The 17,270-nt window shown below is 40.5% G+C and overlaps 1 protein-coding gene across 3 annotated transcripts in view; it reads right to left on the bottom strand.

Annotated features, from left to right (window-relative positions):
- LOC140732055 (uncharacterized) overlaps positions 1-17,270 on the bottom strand; it is a 125,599-nt gene that overhangs the window by 29,369 nt on the left and 78,960 nt on the right. For all 3 annotated transcript variants that reach the window (XM_073054178.1, XM_073054180.1, XM_073054179.1), the window contains exons 18-23: positions 16,450-16,530; positions 16,306-16,341; positions 14,805-14,841; positions 6,062-6,616; positions 3,256-3,437; positions 1,232-1,457 (exon numbers count right to left, since the gene is read on the bottom strand). In XM_073054178.1, the coding sequence (XP_072910279.1) occupies positions 1,232-1,457; positions 3,256-3,437; positions 6,062-6,616; positions 14,805-14,841; positions 16,306-16,341; positions 16,450-16,530 (1,117 nt within the window). The remainder of the gene's footprint in view (positions 1-1,231; positions 1,458-3,255; positions 3,438-6,061; positions 6,617-14,804; positions 14,842-16,305; positions 16,342-16,449; positions 16,531-17,270) is intronic.

Genomic DNA, 17,270 nt, shown 5'->3' with positions numbered 1-17,270 from the left:
GTGATGTGGCAAGAAACTAGCAGAATTGCTGAGTAGTTCTGACTTTATATTTGTAACCAATGAAGCCTGTTGTGTATCCTCCATGCCATTATCACCCTTGTGTAGTACTCCTTCTCTCCTCCACCATTCAGCTTTAAATTACCTCAAATAATTTTACCTGATTTCAACTCCTGTAACCTAAAATGCCATTTGAAGCATGTGTTCCACGGGGGTGAAGAAATTTCTGAGATTTGAGTTGTCTGATAAGCATTAACAGCTAAAAATCTCTGCCTGTGTTCTATTTATCTCACTGGTAATATGCAGGTTAAGTGTAATTTCTAGTCATTAGATTTTGCTTAAGATTGATTGATTGCCTTGTTACTTTATCTTATTTATTAGTTCATCTTTTATTTTCCCTAAAGGGTGGTTGTCGTCTTACTGGTTTAGAAGGTCCAATGGGAAACCCTGGAATTGGATACCCAGGTCTAAAAGTAATTAACAACATTCTATTTCTGTCTGTATTGAAAATAGATTTGGTTTGACAAATGCCTTACTTTTCAGAAAACCGACCTTTTCATTGCTGCTGAGAATTTGTGAGATAAACTTTGTTACATAGTTAGCAATAAGAGCAAATATCAAAATTCCTAGGCTGTGTGCTACAACAAAATTCACCCTACTATTAGTCTTCTTCTTGACAGCATTACTCAACCCACCAGTCATCCAACCAAATCCTATTGTGCTTTCATGTGACAACATTTTAATATAATAAATTCCATAGATAAGGGGCCAGAAATGGCTCAAAACACTCCAAGTGTAGTCTGCCTTATGAAACCTCAGCATTACACCCTTGCTTTTATTTTCTAGTCCTCTCAAAATGAATGCTAGCATCGCATTTACCTTCCTCACCACCGACTCAGCCTGCGAGTTAACCTTTAGAAATCCTGCACGAGGACTCCCAGGTCTCTTTGTACCCCTGATTTCTGAATTTGAAACCCATCTAGAAAACAGTCTATGCCTTTTATTCCTTCTACCAAGGTGCAAGACCATACACTTCCCTACAATATATCCTATCCACTACTTCTTTGTCTATTCTCCTAATCTGTCTAAGTCCTTCTGCAGACTCCCTGCATCTCAAAACTATCTGCCCCCTTTCTATCTTTATTTTGTCCAGAAATATGGCCAGAAAGGCATCGTGATAATCTGGATAAACAGCCACTATTCTTATGAACTTCTGTGAATTATTTTTACGTACCTTTGCGAACTGCCTCCTCCAGCACGCTTGCTGTAGTGAATATTGGTGGAACAGTGGAAGGATTTGACTTTTGCAGTGCACCTTGGTCAGTAGGTCCAGGTCCTTCTCCAGGCCTTCCAAATGGTCCCTGTGGTCTTGGAAGTGGAAGTGCTTCTCCATGACTCATAAGCAATTCTTCACTGCCATTTGTCTCTGGTTTGTTTGTGCTAATTCCTGGAGAGCTGCGCTACAAAGAGAAACAGGGACACTTGAAAATATTCCAATAATTGAGATTACAGATACTTTCAATCATCTGGATTTAACATCTGTGATTCTGGACAGCCGAAAACAAAATGGAGTGGAGAAACCTACCAGAGTGAAAAATCTTGTAAAGAATGGATTTCTCAAATGCACTGGTTTTAAAAGATTTTAATTTGCAAAGATAAAAGTGGCATTAAATACTGAAATTTGGAGTACTATTTCTAATGGTGGCTGGGGAATAAGTTGTTCAGAAACCTGCTGAAGAGCTTGGCATTATGTACCACAACACAAGGGAATGAGTGTACATAGACTCAATTTCCCAACATCTTTCTAGGCTCTGCTTGAACCTAGGCTGATATATTAATTGAAACATCAGCAGGATGGGATCTGTCGCCAACAAAATCATGAGGGAGCATTTGCAATTGGGGGAGGACAGGGGGGAAGCTGAGGGCAGGAACAAATTATGTTTTTCTGGGAATGCCTGTAGCAGTTTTCCTACTCTTCCTGGCCCACACTAAAACTTGGAGACACAAGTGACTGCAGATGCTGAAATCTACATCAAGAAAATATCTGCTAGAGGGACCCAGTGGGTCATGTAGCTTAGAGGAACACAGTAGGTTGAGCAGTATTCCTGATGCAGGGTTTCAACCCAAGACATTGACAAACACCCTCCCGGCCCACCACCCCTCCCCAGATGCTGCTTGACATGCTGAGTTCTTCCAGATGATCCTTTGCTGCTCCTGTTAATATCGGAAGCTAATTCTGCTGTAGCCGTCTGGTAGTAGACTTTGTTCTGGTCACGGCCGGCCTGGTACAGAAACTTCCACTGTTCATCTGCTCAGCCTCCAGGCTAAGCTTTGAAGTCAGGGCAGAAACTATAGGAAGGTCTGATTGTGTACACTTCAAATAAACCTTGTTGCAAGTGTCAATTTTAAGATGTGCTGCCTGGCAGGAAGGCAGGGGCAATCAGGGGAGGAAGTATGTTCCTGCTTCTCAGCTGACTATATTCTGCCATGTTCCACATTGGGATGAGGAGGGTGGGTGGATCAATAAACTTATGGGTTTGGTTAGGAGAGTAGCCAATGTGGGTCTGCATCATTGATGCAAAGACATGTTTGAATCTCCTCATGACAGCTGGGGAATTTAAATTCAGGTAATCTTTTTTTAAAAATCTGACATTTCAATTTGATCTATACTCTGTAAGAATAATCATGATACCACCAGATGCTAGTATAATTTCATTTGCTTCATGAAAATATTGTGAGGGATGAACAGGCATTTTCTTTGGCTTAACCATTTCCTCTATGTATTTTAAAATTCAAAGTACATTTATCAAAGTATGTATGTATTGTAAAACTTTGAGATTTGACTCCTTACAGGCAGCCACAAAACAAAGAAACCCAAAAGTACCTATTCAAAAAAGATTGACAAGCACCCAATGTGCAGAGAAAGAAAAAAAAAACCAAATTGTGCAAACAAGAAAAGTAAGCAAATAGCATTTAGAACAAAAATAAATCCTGAGGCACGAAGCCCGGAGCAGGCTAGAGTCTTAGGCTCAGTTCAGTGCAGAGTCGAGTAAATGCTGTAGAGCAGCGAGTATTGGTAATCAGCAAATGAAAATAAATGTGGCCATTCCCATGACCAAGTAAGTAAATGTCTCTTTCCCTCTATGCCTGACTTGCTGAATATTTCCAGCTTTTTACTTCAGTTCCAAGCACCTTCAGAAATCACCAATACATAGGATTAAGCTACTAAATGTATTTGCAATTCCATCTCTAATGCACCTCTGTGATGTATAGGTCATCCTCATGCACGATGTTGATGTGTAGGTTGTCATAGGCTGGTGTTGGATAAACTGGACTGAAGGCCTGTGATACACCAGGAGGAAGCATGGAGCTGGTAACTGAATTGAACAGTGCATCATTCTCTGGCTCACAGATCCTGACAAACAGTTTACTTTCAAGAGCTGAAATGGAAAAAGAAAACATTTAAAAAATCATCCAACAACCTATAGAATCAAATCTCTTAAAAGCTGACAGGTGAGCGGGCTCATCACATCTTCCAAACAATGAAAACAACATTCTGGGACATTTTTGGTTGATTTTGAGAACTCAGGAAGATCTTATTTTAGTAAGTTTTTTTCTGCTTTTTTTTCTTCTTCTTTGATGATCTGCTACCCACTCTCTTGGCTGGAAGCAGGTTAGGTGGGAGAATTGTTCCTGGACTTTTGTCAAGATCCTTTGAAACCTGCTGGGAGAAATTTAAGCACTCAGCTTGGGCTTCCTCTCCCACCAGCTTTTCCACCAATACCAAAACTATTGGCCTTCTGTCAATAAGTACTAAAATTTTCTGAGTATGTTACCATGACAACCTAGTCTCTTTTATTGCACACATATGCATTACATTCAAATGTGCAGGTCTGAATAGCTTTAGTTAACTTTTTCATAAATTATTACAAAGGTGGCAAGGTGGAGATACATTTCTACCAAAGGAGGTGTAAGGAGCTCCTTCCCTCTGCTAGCCTGCAGATCATTCTTGGACAAGGTGTTTCACCTGCTTAGCCTCCCCCCTCCCCCCAGATCAAGGTCATGTGAAGCCATGAGAGCAGGAGGTGGATGGTCATATGAGCAACTGGTGCATATCACAAGCCCTCATTATGTGACCACTGACGTCAGGTAGACAATCTCTGAAGACTGTCGATACTGGCTGGTGTTACCCATCTTGTAAAGACACTGCCCAGAAGGCAGCAATGGTAAACCACTTCTATAGAAAAATCTGCCAAGAACAATCATGGTCATGGAAAAACTATGATCACCCATGTCATAAGACATGGCACATAATGATGATGATGATGATTCTAAGGGACTGGATATATAGGTACTTAGACAAACAGGGCCTGGTTAAGGATAGTCAACATGGTTTTCTCCATGGCAGGTTGTGTCTAACTAATATTATAGCATTCTTTGAGGAAGTTTTCAGGAAAGGTGATGAAGGAAAGGCAGTGGATGTTGTCTATATGCATGTCAGCAAGGCCTTTGACAAAGTCCCGCGTAAGAATATGGCCAAATAGACTCAGTCACTTGGCATTCAGGATGAGATAGTTAATTGGGTGCAAGAGAAGTCAGAAAGTGGTAGTAGATGTTTGTCTCTCTGACTAGAGGAATGTGACTAGAGGTGTGCACGGGGTTCAGTGCTGGCTCCATTGTTGTGTGACATCTACAGCCTGTCAACGAACTGGATGATAATGTGTTAAATTGGATCAGCAAATTTATGGATGACACCAAGATCGGGTGTGTAGTGAAAGGCTATCAAAGTTTGCAGCGGGATCTGGACCAGATGGAAAAATGGGCTGAAAATGGCAAATTGAACTTAATGCTGACCAGTATGAGATGCTGAATTTTCGGACGATAAAACAAGGTAGGACTTAAACAGTGAACAGTGGGATAATGAGGTGTATGGTAGAACAGAAGGATCTGGGAATATAGATCCATAATTCCCTGAAGATGGTGTAACAGGTAGATAGGGCCATAAAGAGAACGTTTGGCACTTTGGCCTTTATAAATGGAAGTACTGAGTACATGTGCTAGGATGTTATGTTGATGTTGCTTAAGACCTTAGTGAGGCCTAATTTGGAGTATTGTGTTCAGTTCTGGTTACCTACTTACAGGAAAGATATTAATAAGATTGAAAGAGTACAGAGAAAATCTACAAGGATGTTGCTAGGACTTGACCTGAGTTATAGGGAAAAGTTAAATAGGTTAGGACTTTATTCCCTAGAGCGTAGGAGAAGGAGTGGAGATTTGATAGATGTATATAATGTTATGAAGGGTACAGATAGCAAAAATGCCTGCTGGCTTTTTTCTCTGAGTGTGGGTGAGGCTAAAGCAGGAAGTCATAGGTTAAGAATAAAAGGTGAAATATTTAAGGGGAATCTGAGGGGGAGCTTCTTCACTCAGGATAGTAGTGTTGTGGAGCAAGCTGCCAGCAGAAGTTGTTGGAAAGTGCACAGACGGGAACAACGTGGGGGGCCGTGGTCCAGATGCGGGTCGATGGGACTAGGCAATTTAACAGTTCAGCATGGACTAGATAAGTCAAAGGGACTGTTTCAGTGCATGTCTCTTTGACTGTTGTAAGATTGTTGCTGCTGTTTTCATATCTATAGTAGTACACTGACAATTAAGAGGTGAGTTTGGAGTTTATTTGGGGGGGAGCTGGGAACAAGCAATGGGCTAGAGTCATAGATTGGAATCTCTTAAATGTAGCTACCTGACTCTTGCCCAAAGCTGGGCCAATTATCCAGTCCAGCAGGTGGCAATGACTGAGAAGAGCTAAACACTGTTTCTAGGAACAGTGTCAGTAATCAGGAATGGAGTATACAGAGGAAGAAGAGGTAATGAGAAAAAGATCACTACTAAACTAGCATGCAGTGCAAAGGCAATGAAACTGACTGACGTTGCAATGATTTTAACTTGCGATGTGACCCCTTTCTGGTAGGTAAAGCTTGGTGTTAAAATTATTATAGTATTACTTACATGCTCATTATTAAAATGCCAGGAAGCAAAATGCATTCTTTACCAATTTCATACTTACTGGAAAGAGTCAAAAAGTCATCAATGAGATAAACATATTCCTCGTCAGGGTCAGATGCAATCAGGTTAATTTCTTTCTTAAAGTTAGAGTAGAAAGGATCTGTTGTATTGGCTATCCCAATTGTAAACACCTCTGTGTGTACAGAATGGGCTTCTTTCACTGCTGTTTTCAGATTTGTTGGATCTCTCATGTCCGTCTGTCCATCAGTTATTACTATTGCTACCTTGCGTGCTTCTTTCCTAGCGAACTTGAAAACTTGATTTGCCATCTTTATGGCAGTTCCAGTGTAGGTGCCTTCTCCTAAGTACTGCATGTCCTGAATTAATGTTTTAGCTTTCTCCAGACTTATGCCTTGCCGTAAGTGAATGATTACTTGAGCTTCAAGGCTGTAAACTATCACACCGATCCGGAAAGCTTCTCTGTTGCCAGTAACTCGGTCTATCAGAGCACTGACAAACTCTTTAACAATTTCAAAGTTTTCAGGCCCAACGCTTTCAGAGCTGTCTATCACAAACACCAGTTCAAGAGGTTGCTCTTTGCATTTCCTTCCACACCCTGAAATAAAGAACTAAATGTCAACGTTTTGGATGTAGATTGAAAAGTATAAGAACATCAGCATTAACAATTACATATAAATGAAGAAGTAATTCCTTATCACCAGAGGGAGATGACTTGCTGGGAAGCTTTGCTGGAGATTGGAATTGGTTTATTATTGTCACAGGTACCAAAATACAGTGAAAAGTATGTCTTGCCTATTACTTATACAGATCAAATCATTATGCAGTGCACAGAGCTAGATCAAGATAAAACGATAACAGAGTTCAGAATAAAGTGCAACAGCTATAAAGAAAATGCAGTGTAGATAATAAGGTGCAAGATCATAATGGGGTAGATTGTGAGATCAAGAGTCCATTGTATCATAACTTAATCTAACTGTAATTATTAGAGCAACACACAAAAATTGCTGGAGGAACTCAGAAGGCCAGGCAGCACCTATTGAAATGAGTAAATAGTTAACATTTCTGGCTGAGACCTTTCACCTGGACTGCAAAGGAAGGGGAAGATGCCAGAAGGAGGTGGGGTAGGAGAAGGAGTACAAGCTGGAAGCTGATAGTTGAAGCCTGGTGGGTGGGAAGTGAGTTGAAGTAAGAAGCTGGGAGGTGATCGGTGGAAAAGGTAAAGGGCTGGAGGAGAAGAAATCTGATAGGAAAGGTAAGTGGACCTTGAGAGAAAGGGAAAGAGGAGAGGCACAAGGGGATGGTGATAGGCAGGTGAGGAGAATAGGTAAGGGGGGGCAGAGGGAGGAATTGAAGAAGAGGGAAGGGGGAAAAATTACCAGAAGTTGGATATATTGATGTTCATGCCATCATGTTGAAGGCTACATCAACAAAATATATGATGTTGCTCCTCCATTCTGAGAGTCGGGGGGAAGTAAAGATATGTTTGGTAGTATGATCCCATTGAAAATGGCAGAAGTTGTGGAGAATGATGTGTTGGATGCAAAGGTTCACGGGATGAGGTGAGGGCAAGAGGAAGGCGGTGGGAAGATGGGGTGATTGCAGATGTTTGAGAAATGGAGGAGATACGGGTGAGGGCAGCATCAATGGTGGAGGAAGAGAAACCTGGCTCTTTGAAGGATAAAAACACCTCTGATATCCTGGGAACAGGTGCAGCAGAGATGAAGGAACTGAGAAGAGTGATTTGGTGGGAAGAAGATAACCATGGGACCCTTTAGGTTTATAAAAATTATAGGTTAAGAATTTATCTCCAGATATGAAGACAGAGAGATTGAGAAAGGGGAGAGAGGTATCAGAAATGGACCAAGTAAAATTAAGGGCAGGGTGCAAGTTGGAGGCAAAGTTGATGAAATTGATGAACTCAGGATGGGTGCATGAAGCAGCACCAATGCAATCATCAACGTAGTGCAGAGAGAGGTAAGGAGTTGTAGTGCAGTAGAGAAGGAAAGGTTTGAAACATGGGCTATTCCATGTAGCCAACAAAAAGACAGACATGTCTGGGGCCCATGTTGGTGTCCATGGCTACAGCTTGAGTTTGAAGAGAGTTGGAGCAGCTAAAAGAGAAATTGTTGAGGGTAAGGACCAGTTCCGCCAGATAGGTGAAGGGAAACTAGTCCGGTTTGTTGTTAAGAAGGAAGTGGAGAGTTTTAAAGCCTCTTTGATGGGGTAATAGAAGTGTATAGGGACTTAATTATTTCATTGTTTCAATCAACTTTTGTAAGTATGAGAATTTATTGGATGCTATTGCACCCAGAGAAGTTTTCCTCGAGAACCACGCAAGAAGCATGTTGTTGAAGGTATTGTTATGGTCTCCATGTTGGTTTCTGAGCATTTGCTGCCAATCCTTATTTCCCCTTGAGCAGCTGTTTGTGAGATGCTGCCTCACCTTTGGTAAGGTCAGTGGCATTGCTTGATAATTTCAACATAGAGCTGACTGTATCAGCGTGAATCTGGATCATAAGAGTGAAAGGTTTCCTCCTTCCAAAAAACATCAGTGAACTAGTAGGGTAATAGTCACCATTACTGATATTATTTTGTTTTCTCACTTCATCATTAGCTACCGTCAGAACATTAGATCATAAAACAGTTTTCACTGCTGCTGACATTGGCAAATGAACATTAATAACTTTCTTCAATTAATCACCAACAGCAACTTGATTTTGCATAGTGTCCCTGAATAGCAAGATTTCCTTCAGTGCTCCCTGGAGCTCTACCAAAGTAAAATCTAGATGTACTCAGAGAAAGAAATATTAAAATGGTGGCCAAAAGTTCTGGCAAAGAGGTGGGTGTAAAGGATCATCTTAAGATGGAGAGAGAGATTTAGGAAGGGTTTTCCAAAGCAGAGAGGAATGTCAGCAGAAAGCATAACTGCCAATGGGTGAATGACAAGATGATAAGAAATGGAAATGAGCAAGAGCCTGGAAGAGGGTGAAGCTTGCCTGTAGACATACAGACTGGCAAGGCCATGGTGAGACTGAAAAGTGGTGAGAAATGCTCACCCTGGAACCAATGTAGATCATCAAGCATGGAAGGGATGAGGGAACTCAATGGGGGTAATTTTAGTACCAGCAGTAAATTCTGGGTGAACTCGTGTTTACCAAGTGTGAAAAATTAGAAGCTAGCTAGGGAAGTATTTTAACAGTCAGGCTTAGTGATACAAAGGACAGAGGAGGGATTTGATAGCAAGTAAGCTGAGACTGGAGTGGAATGCAGTCGAGTTCAAGCAAAGGGAAGAAAAGAAAGTTTGGTTTCAATTTAGTTTAACAGTTAAAGTAGTAAACTGTTTGGATACGCTCTTGGTCGTGAGCCAAGTCAGTAGCTGAGAACATAATGCAAATGTCACTCCACTCTTTAAGAAAGGAGGAAAGCAGCAGAAAGGAAATTATAGACCAATTAGCCTGACCTCAGTGGCTGGGAAGATGTCAGAGTCAATTGTTAAGGATGAGGTTATGGAGTACTTGGTGACATAGGTCAAGATAGGAGAAAGTCAGCATGGTTTCCTTCGGGGAAAATCCTCCCTGACAAACCTATTGGAATTCTTTGAGGAGATTACAAGTAGGATAGATAAAGGGGATGTAGTGGATGGTGTATATTTGGGCTTTCAGAAGGCCTTTGACAAGGTGCCACACATGAGGCTGCTTACCAAGTTAAGAGCCCATGGTATTACAAGAAAATTACTAACATGTTTAGAGCATTGGCTGGTTGGTAGAAAGCAGTGAGTGGGAATAACTGCTTTCTACCAACCAGCCAATAACTGGTTGGCTGCCAGTGACTAGTGGTGTTCCGCAGGAGTCACTGTTGGAACCATTTCTTTTATGGTATACTGTATATCAATGATGTAGATTATGGAATATATGGGTTTGTTACAACATGTGCAGATGATACGAAGATTGGTGGAGGGGCAGGTAGTTGGCGGTAACAGGTAGGATGCAAAAGGACTTAGACAGATTAGGAGAATGGGCACGAGAGTGGCAAATGAAATACAAGGTTGGAAAATGCATGGTCATGCATTTGGTAAATGTGCAGACTATTATCTAAATGTGGAGAAAATCCAAAAAGCTGAGATACAAAGCGACAAGGGAATCCTTGTGCAGAACTCCTTAAAGGTTATCTTGCGGGTAGAGTCGGTGGTGAGGAAGGCAAATGCAATGTTAGCATTCATTTCAAGAGGTCTAAAGTACAAGAGCAGGGATGTGATGCTGAGGCTTTATAAGGCACCAGTGAGGCTGCAACTTGAGTATTGTGAACAGTTTGGGGCTCCTTATCTAAGAACAGTTGTGCTGGCATTTGAGCGGGTCCAGAGGGGGTTCACAAAGATGATTCCAGGAATGAAAGGATTATCATATGAGGAATGTTTGATGGCTCTGGGTCTGTACTTGCTGGAATTTAGAAGGATGGGGGGGGATCTCATTGAAACCTTAGAAATGCTGAAAAGCTAGACAGAGTAGATGTGGAAAGGATGTTTCCCATGGTGGGAGAGTCTAGGACAAGAGGGCACAGACTCAGGACAGAGGGTCATCCATTTAAAACAGAGATGTGGAGAAATTTCTTTAGCCAGAGGGTGGTGAACTTGTGGAATTTATTACCACAGGCAGCTGTGGAGGCCAGATCATTGGGGGTATTTAAGGCAGAGCTTGATAGGTTCGCAACTGGACACAGCATCAAAGGTTATTGGAAGAAGACTGAGGAGTAGGGCTGAGGAGGGGAGAACAAAATCAGCCATGATTGAATGGCAGAGCAGACTCGATGGGCCAAATGGCCTAATTCTGCTCCTATTTCTTAAGATCTTATAGTCTTATATTTGTGGCAGGAAATAAAACAGTTGCTTTGGCTTTCCTTAAGTAATTTCAATTTATCTAACAGTGAATGCTAGAGACTGATCAGGTCCAACATTTCCCATTGAGTGGCAGGTCAGAAGCAACATTGCAGACAAAGGAGCTAGCAGTCATTTGGTTCTGGGTATCATGAGTGTACAAGTAAAACGTGAAGTGTGTTCAGGTGGTACAATAAATGGCTGAGAAATGGAGGCAGGTGGTGAGGGGTTATGGTGAGGAACTGTAATGATAGATACTTCTGGGGAGATGGTGGCAGGTGGGGAGGAGGGAGGATGAACTCCGGAGCGTGTCATAGTGCAGCAGTTGGCCAGGTTTCCATCTCAGTTGCTAATCTAATGTTGTACCACCCAGTATCCCTGTTGCAGTCCTGGTTTCCAGCACCAGCACTGGCCTGAGTTGTCAGCGACAACTTCTGCCCAGTCCCTGTTGGATGCTGTGCAACTACCATGGAGTCTTCACAGAATCCAACAGGGCAGCAAACGTTACCATAAGAGCAAAGACAAGGAAGTCCCCTTCCAACTCCACGTCAGCTCCAGTGCGAAATATATGTAGTCACGTCTTTATTTTTCTTTACATTAGTTTTAATGATTCTAATTAATTTTCAGTGCACACGTTGCTTTTCAGCTTTCTAATTGTTAATAAAAGATTTATTTACTTGTCTTGAGTAATATCTTTGGCAGCAAGTGATTTTGGGACAGCTGAGAATCAGTAGCCATCAATGTCCTTCCGAGAGTCCACTTGGCTGCTTGTGCACACAAGCTCAAGCACTAATGTGGGGAGCTAACCTCCCAGTCAAAGACTGACCTATACTGGAACATACTGTAAATTAAAGCACAAAGGCATGGGGCCAGTGATTTAGGGGTAAAGGGAGACATGCACCATTATTTTATTGGAATACTTAAACAAAATTATCACAGATATTAAATACCCATATGAGCAGGAGCATTGTGGATATCAGACTAAAGAGAAAATTTAATATCAAAGGCAACACGAGTGAATCTGCGGATGCTGGAAATAAATAAAAACACAAAATGTTGGCAGAACTCAGCAGGCCAGACAGCATCTATGGGAGGAGGTAGTGACGACATTTCGGGCTGAAACCCTTCATCAGGAGGGAAGTAACATGGGGTGGTCGAGGGGGGATAAGAAGTGGGGGGAGGGATAAAGTAGAGAGTTAGGAAGTGATAGGCTGGAGGGAAATGGGCTGGGGGAGGGTGGAGAATTATGGGAAATAAAAGACAAAGAAAGGTAGGGCTGGGGGGAGATTATAGTGGGGGAGGGGAAGAGAGAGAAAGAGAACCAGACTAAAATTATAGATAGGGATGGGGTAAGGGGGAGGGGCAGGGGTATCAATGGAGGTCTGTGAGTTGAATGTTCATGCTGACAGGTAGGAGGCTACCTAGGCGAGAGATAAGGTATTGCTCCATCGACCTGCGTGTGGCCTCATCTTGACGTTAGAGGAGGCCATGGACAGATATGTCGGAGTGGGAGTGGTCTGTGGAATTGAAGTGTGTGGCCACAGGGAGATCCCGCCACTGCTGGAGGACTGAGCGCCGGTGTTCGGCAAAATGGTCTCCCAGTCTGCGGCGGGTCTCCCCAACATTCAACTATTATGAATATGAACCCTTCGATAAAAGGTTCTATTGGAAGAATTTATAATTTATTATTACAATGGGATAAGCGTCCTTTACTTAAGATTAAACAGAATTGGGAGAAGGAACTCAATTTGACTTTTATATGGGAGGATTGGACGTGGATTCTGAAATGAGTTAACTCTTCTTCGATCTGTGCTAGTCCTTCACTGATTCAATTTAAAATTGTACATCGTTACCATTTGACGAAGGAGAGACTTTCTAAAATGTTTCCCATTGTTGACAAGTATTGTGATAGATGTAAAACTGAGATAGCTACACTGACACATATGTCCTGGTCATGTTCTATATTAAAACAGTTTTGGAAGTCAGTCTTTTCAACAATTTCTAAAGCACTCAGAATCAACTTACAACCTAATAAATTGACTGTGCTTTTTGGAATAATTCCTCAAAATATCCATGGTATTTCTGTGTCTGACCAAGATGTTATTGCGTTTGTTACATTGATAGCTAGGAGGGCCATCTTGTTGAACTGGAAGGATATATCAGCTCCTACTTTTTCACAATAGTTCTCTCAAGTGACGCTGTGTCTTAACTTGGAGAAAATTAGAAGTCGAACCTTTATTTGATTTTGAGAAGAGATGGGGCTCATTTGTTCGTTACTATCATTTCAGTTAACTGATAGATTTCCTCCATGATCTAAGTGTAATTTTTTTTTGATATATCTTTCTTTCTTGTTGGCGGTTTGATGTTTATTTTTAGAAGCTTTCTGTATGACGCATGGCTCCGGGGTTGTACCCCCAATGGGTTTCTTTTTTTTCCTCACTTTTCTTGTTTAGTAGGGATTTTTTTAATTCACAAAAATTTTCAATCTTTAAGATAATTTCTTTTTTTTGAAGCATTGTAAGTGTTGTTACTTCAATGTACCTGTGTTATTTTTGAATAATAACAATAAAAAGATTTGAAAAGAAAGAAAAGTTTGCATTTATCATTATATGCATAATTTGGGCATGCAGGAAAATCCATCTTTGCTTCTAGACTGCTAATATCCAAACGTAAAAAGATAATGATTATGCTTTCAGAACTGACAATAAGCATTACAATAAGATTAAAGAGCATTATGATAACTATTGCACATGTTAGAATCAAACTCAAATCCCCATTGTAATTGACTTAATGTAATACTTTGGATTTCGATTGGCAGTTCTTTTACGAAGCAGATTAATGACAAGGAAGGTAAATATATCAAGTGCCACCATTTTTATATATAATTTAATTGCCCTTTGAATCCTTTGTTTTAAAAAAATAATTCAATCAGAAAAAAATAGCTATGTTCTTAAACTGAAACCTTAAACTGATCATGAAATTGTTCAGGAATAATGATGAAAGTGATTGTAAGCTAAGTAGTTGGTGTCAAAGTCTACTGCATATTTTGTGTTGGTGAAGTTGCTCAATTGATAAAGCATTGAATAGTAGATTTATTGTGAGGTGATCTCTATGAATATTTAATTTTCTGCAGGCAGAGCAACATTTGCTTTTTCAGAAGCCTTAGAATTTCACTCAGGATTTCAATGCAAATGTCAACATTATAAATTAATACTGATATATCCTCCAAATGTCCCAGTTTAATCATGATATTCCAATACTAAAGATCAATTTCATTCCTACACCCCTTTCTGGACTTTTTGAATTTCATAATATCTGACATTTATTGAACCAAATGTTAACCATGCTCCACTGTATCTCCAATCTGATGGGAGATGATTGAGGAATGTTTTTATCCTGAATTCTAGCATATGTCTGCCTTTGGTGTCAAGACGACAAGCAATGACAACAGTGAAATACAATTGTGTCCTCACACTCACTTTGAAAAGCGAGCATGACTCATTTGGTTTGAGTGTCTAACTTTAGCAGAGTACACAACTCAATCTTCATTCACTCTCATTTGAACACAAACATAAGAAAGTCTGCAAATGCTGGAAATCCAAAGCAACTCATGCAAGATGCCGGAGGAACTCAGCAAGTCAGGCAGCATCTATGGAAATGAGTAAGTAATCAACATTTTGGGCTCAGACCCTTCTTTATGACTCCTGAAGGAGGGCCTCAGTCCGAAACATCAACTGCTTATTCATTTCCATCGATGCTGCTGACTTGCTGAGTTCCTCCAGTATTTTGTGGACATTAGTTTGAACAAAATGCCCTTTCATATCCATGATCAATCAGTTTAAATAGAAAATGGACAACTGCTTTAAAAGTACCCTTTATATCATATTGAATTAATGTATACACTTCTACTTACCACAGATCATTCTAATCAACCTGATTACTTCCTCTCTCTAAAGAAAAGATGGAAAGATAAAATAGACTTTACATTTTCAATACATTGAGGCCACACAATAAAACGGTCTTCTAAACCAAACATGAATTAGCTCATTACACAGTACTATTCAACCTTTGAGCAAACCCATAGAAAGTAATGACAAGGTGTTTCTCTGAAGTAGTCTGAGATAATTTTCTCCAAGTTAGATCCACCTAGCAATCATTTCCAGATGAAGTCTGTAGAACCCAAACCTCTGTATTAGTGCATCTGATGTTTGCCTGTAGCTGCTGATGTTGCTAGTTATGCCAACCTATTTTAATCTTTGCCAGGTGTTTTTGGTTGCACCTTGTGACCTTGGCTGTTCACTCTCAGTACAATTAAGCACAATTGGGGTATTTAAACTAGGCTTCTTCACCAAGCAACAGTAAGCATTTTAAGCATCGATGTTTGGCTGCTTCATTGCTGATAGCACCCTATGACCTGAGTAATGTGGGGGTTATCTGAACTTTGGAGCATGAAACAAAAGTCATCAGCTAAGGTCCCATTCCCAGAGAGTCTGAGGAGACAAGACATCCACCTAGACTGCTCATATGAAGGGCTTTGGTGGAACACTCCCAGTATAGACGGCAACCTCCCCAGTATGCAGACCTGCTCTTAGTTAGTGGAAACAAGGAATTGATGCATTTATAATGGTGTAGAACTCTCCTTTAATGTCTTGTGAACTCATATAATCTTTAATGCACCACCGTCACCTCCTTTTCTGGCCTCAAGTGATCTCCTGTCCCCTCCTAACACTACTGGCATCAGTCTCGTTTATAAGGCCTTGAAGGTCCCTCTGTGTGAAGGTCCAACAGACCAGCTGGTGCTTTGCTAACAATGACTCATTTAAAAATTAACTTTGAAAATAGAATTTTGTAGAAGCTGCCATTGATGAAATCAACAGAGTTTAGGATATTGTTCATTTCATTCCGAAGCTTCACAAAGTTGCCAAAATTCCATCACAAAGACATACAACTGCAATGTAGCAGAGAGATCAAAGTGTAAGATATTTAATCGGAGTGGAAAACACCAAGATTATCTCTAATTCACTATAGTTACTGGTATATATTCCTTGGAATGAAATAACAAGAAACATCCATAAAGAACACATTAAAAAAAATAGTCCTTAGTGCTTTTGCACAATGTTCAAAGGCATAACCTTACCAAGAACCTTTTGAGAATGTAATGCAAATGGAAGTAAGTTCAAAGGGTTGCTGTAACTTGATGGAAACCCTGAAGGTATAAATGTCTAAAAAAAGGGCAATTACGCCTTTTCTCAGGAGTAGCAGCCACTCTTCTGCTTAAACAAATGAGTGATTGATGAACACTGTGGAAATTAAACTTGTTACTATATTAAAATAACAAATTCTCTCAATCCTGTCCTCACTCAATATGGTGCTCCTTTGTAGACACACAACAAAACGTCTGTTTAGATACTTACTGTGAAACCTGGTTCACCCTTCTCACCCTTCTTTCCCTACAGATTTAGAAAACACAAGACGTCATTTCCCATGTATCCTAAATATTTGTTCACAAAACCAAACCATGCAATCTTTCACGTTTTATCTGGAAATAAGTATCTTACTGGATCACCATCAATGCCAGGGATTCCTTCATCACCTTTGTTTCCTTTACTCCCTCTTTCTCCTTTATATCCACGATCTCCCTATGAGAAGAACATGTAAATATTAAATACATTTCCACCAAAAATCAACAGTAAGTGTTCAATTAATTCACAGCATACAAATATAAACTCCTCAAATCTGACTGAGGCCAAATTAAAAGTTGATCTTTTTCTATCACTTGGTGTTGCACATTTTCAGAATTTTCTACTTCATTTCACTTTTAACACATTTTGTTTCTTTATGACTTCTATAAACACAGTAACTGTATCTTGAAATAATCCTGAAAGGAATGCGTTTTCTCCAGATAGCAACATTTTTCCTCGGCCCTCGAAAAATGCCTTTGACCCAAAATAATGCACACATATTTCACGGAGCATTCAGAGAAAATGGGCTGTGGAAGATGAAAAGATATTTCAACAAGCTAGGAGATACAGCAACGCGTTTTTGTGAATGTGGTCATGACTAGTCTATTCTCTGCTCTGTCCTTAATGTGAAGTTCGAGATATTTTTCAAGCATATCCAGTGGTCAAGTGCTAAGGCTGGGAAAGGAGGAAGCCATCACTGAGGCACACTAAGTTCAGAGAAATGTTTATCCCTGGGGGTAAAGATGTAACATGGAATGTATGGCAATATAGAGTGGCGTTGTGAGTTGGGTCTTGGAAATGAATTAATTTGCAGTGGAAGTGCACTAACTATAACTGGGCCGACAGAAATGACTAGACCAAAAAGTCTGTAATAAGTGCAGAAGTCAGACTTTGAGTTGAGTGGTATGCATTGATCA

The sequence above is a fragment of the Hemitrygon akajei genome, chromosome 8 (genome assembly GCF_048418815.1).
Source record: "Hemitrygon akajei chromosome 8, sHemAka1.3, whole genome shotgun sequence".
Taxonomy (NCBI): domain Eukaryota; kingdom Metazoa; phylum Chordata; class Chondrichthyes; order Myliobatiformes; family Dasyatidae; genus Hemitrygon; species Hemitrygon akajei.
The sequence above is the reverse complement of the archived record's forward strand: the minus strand, read 5'-3'. Positions and strand labels throughout refer to the sequence as shown.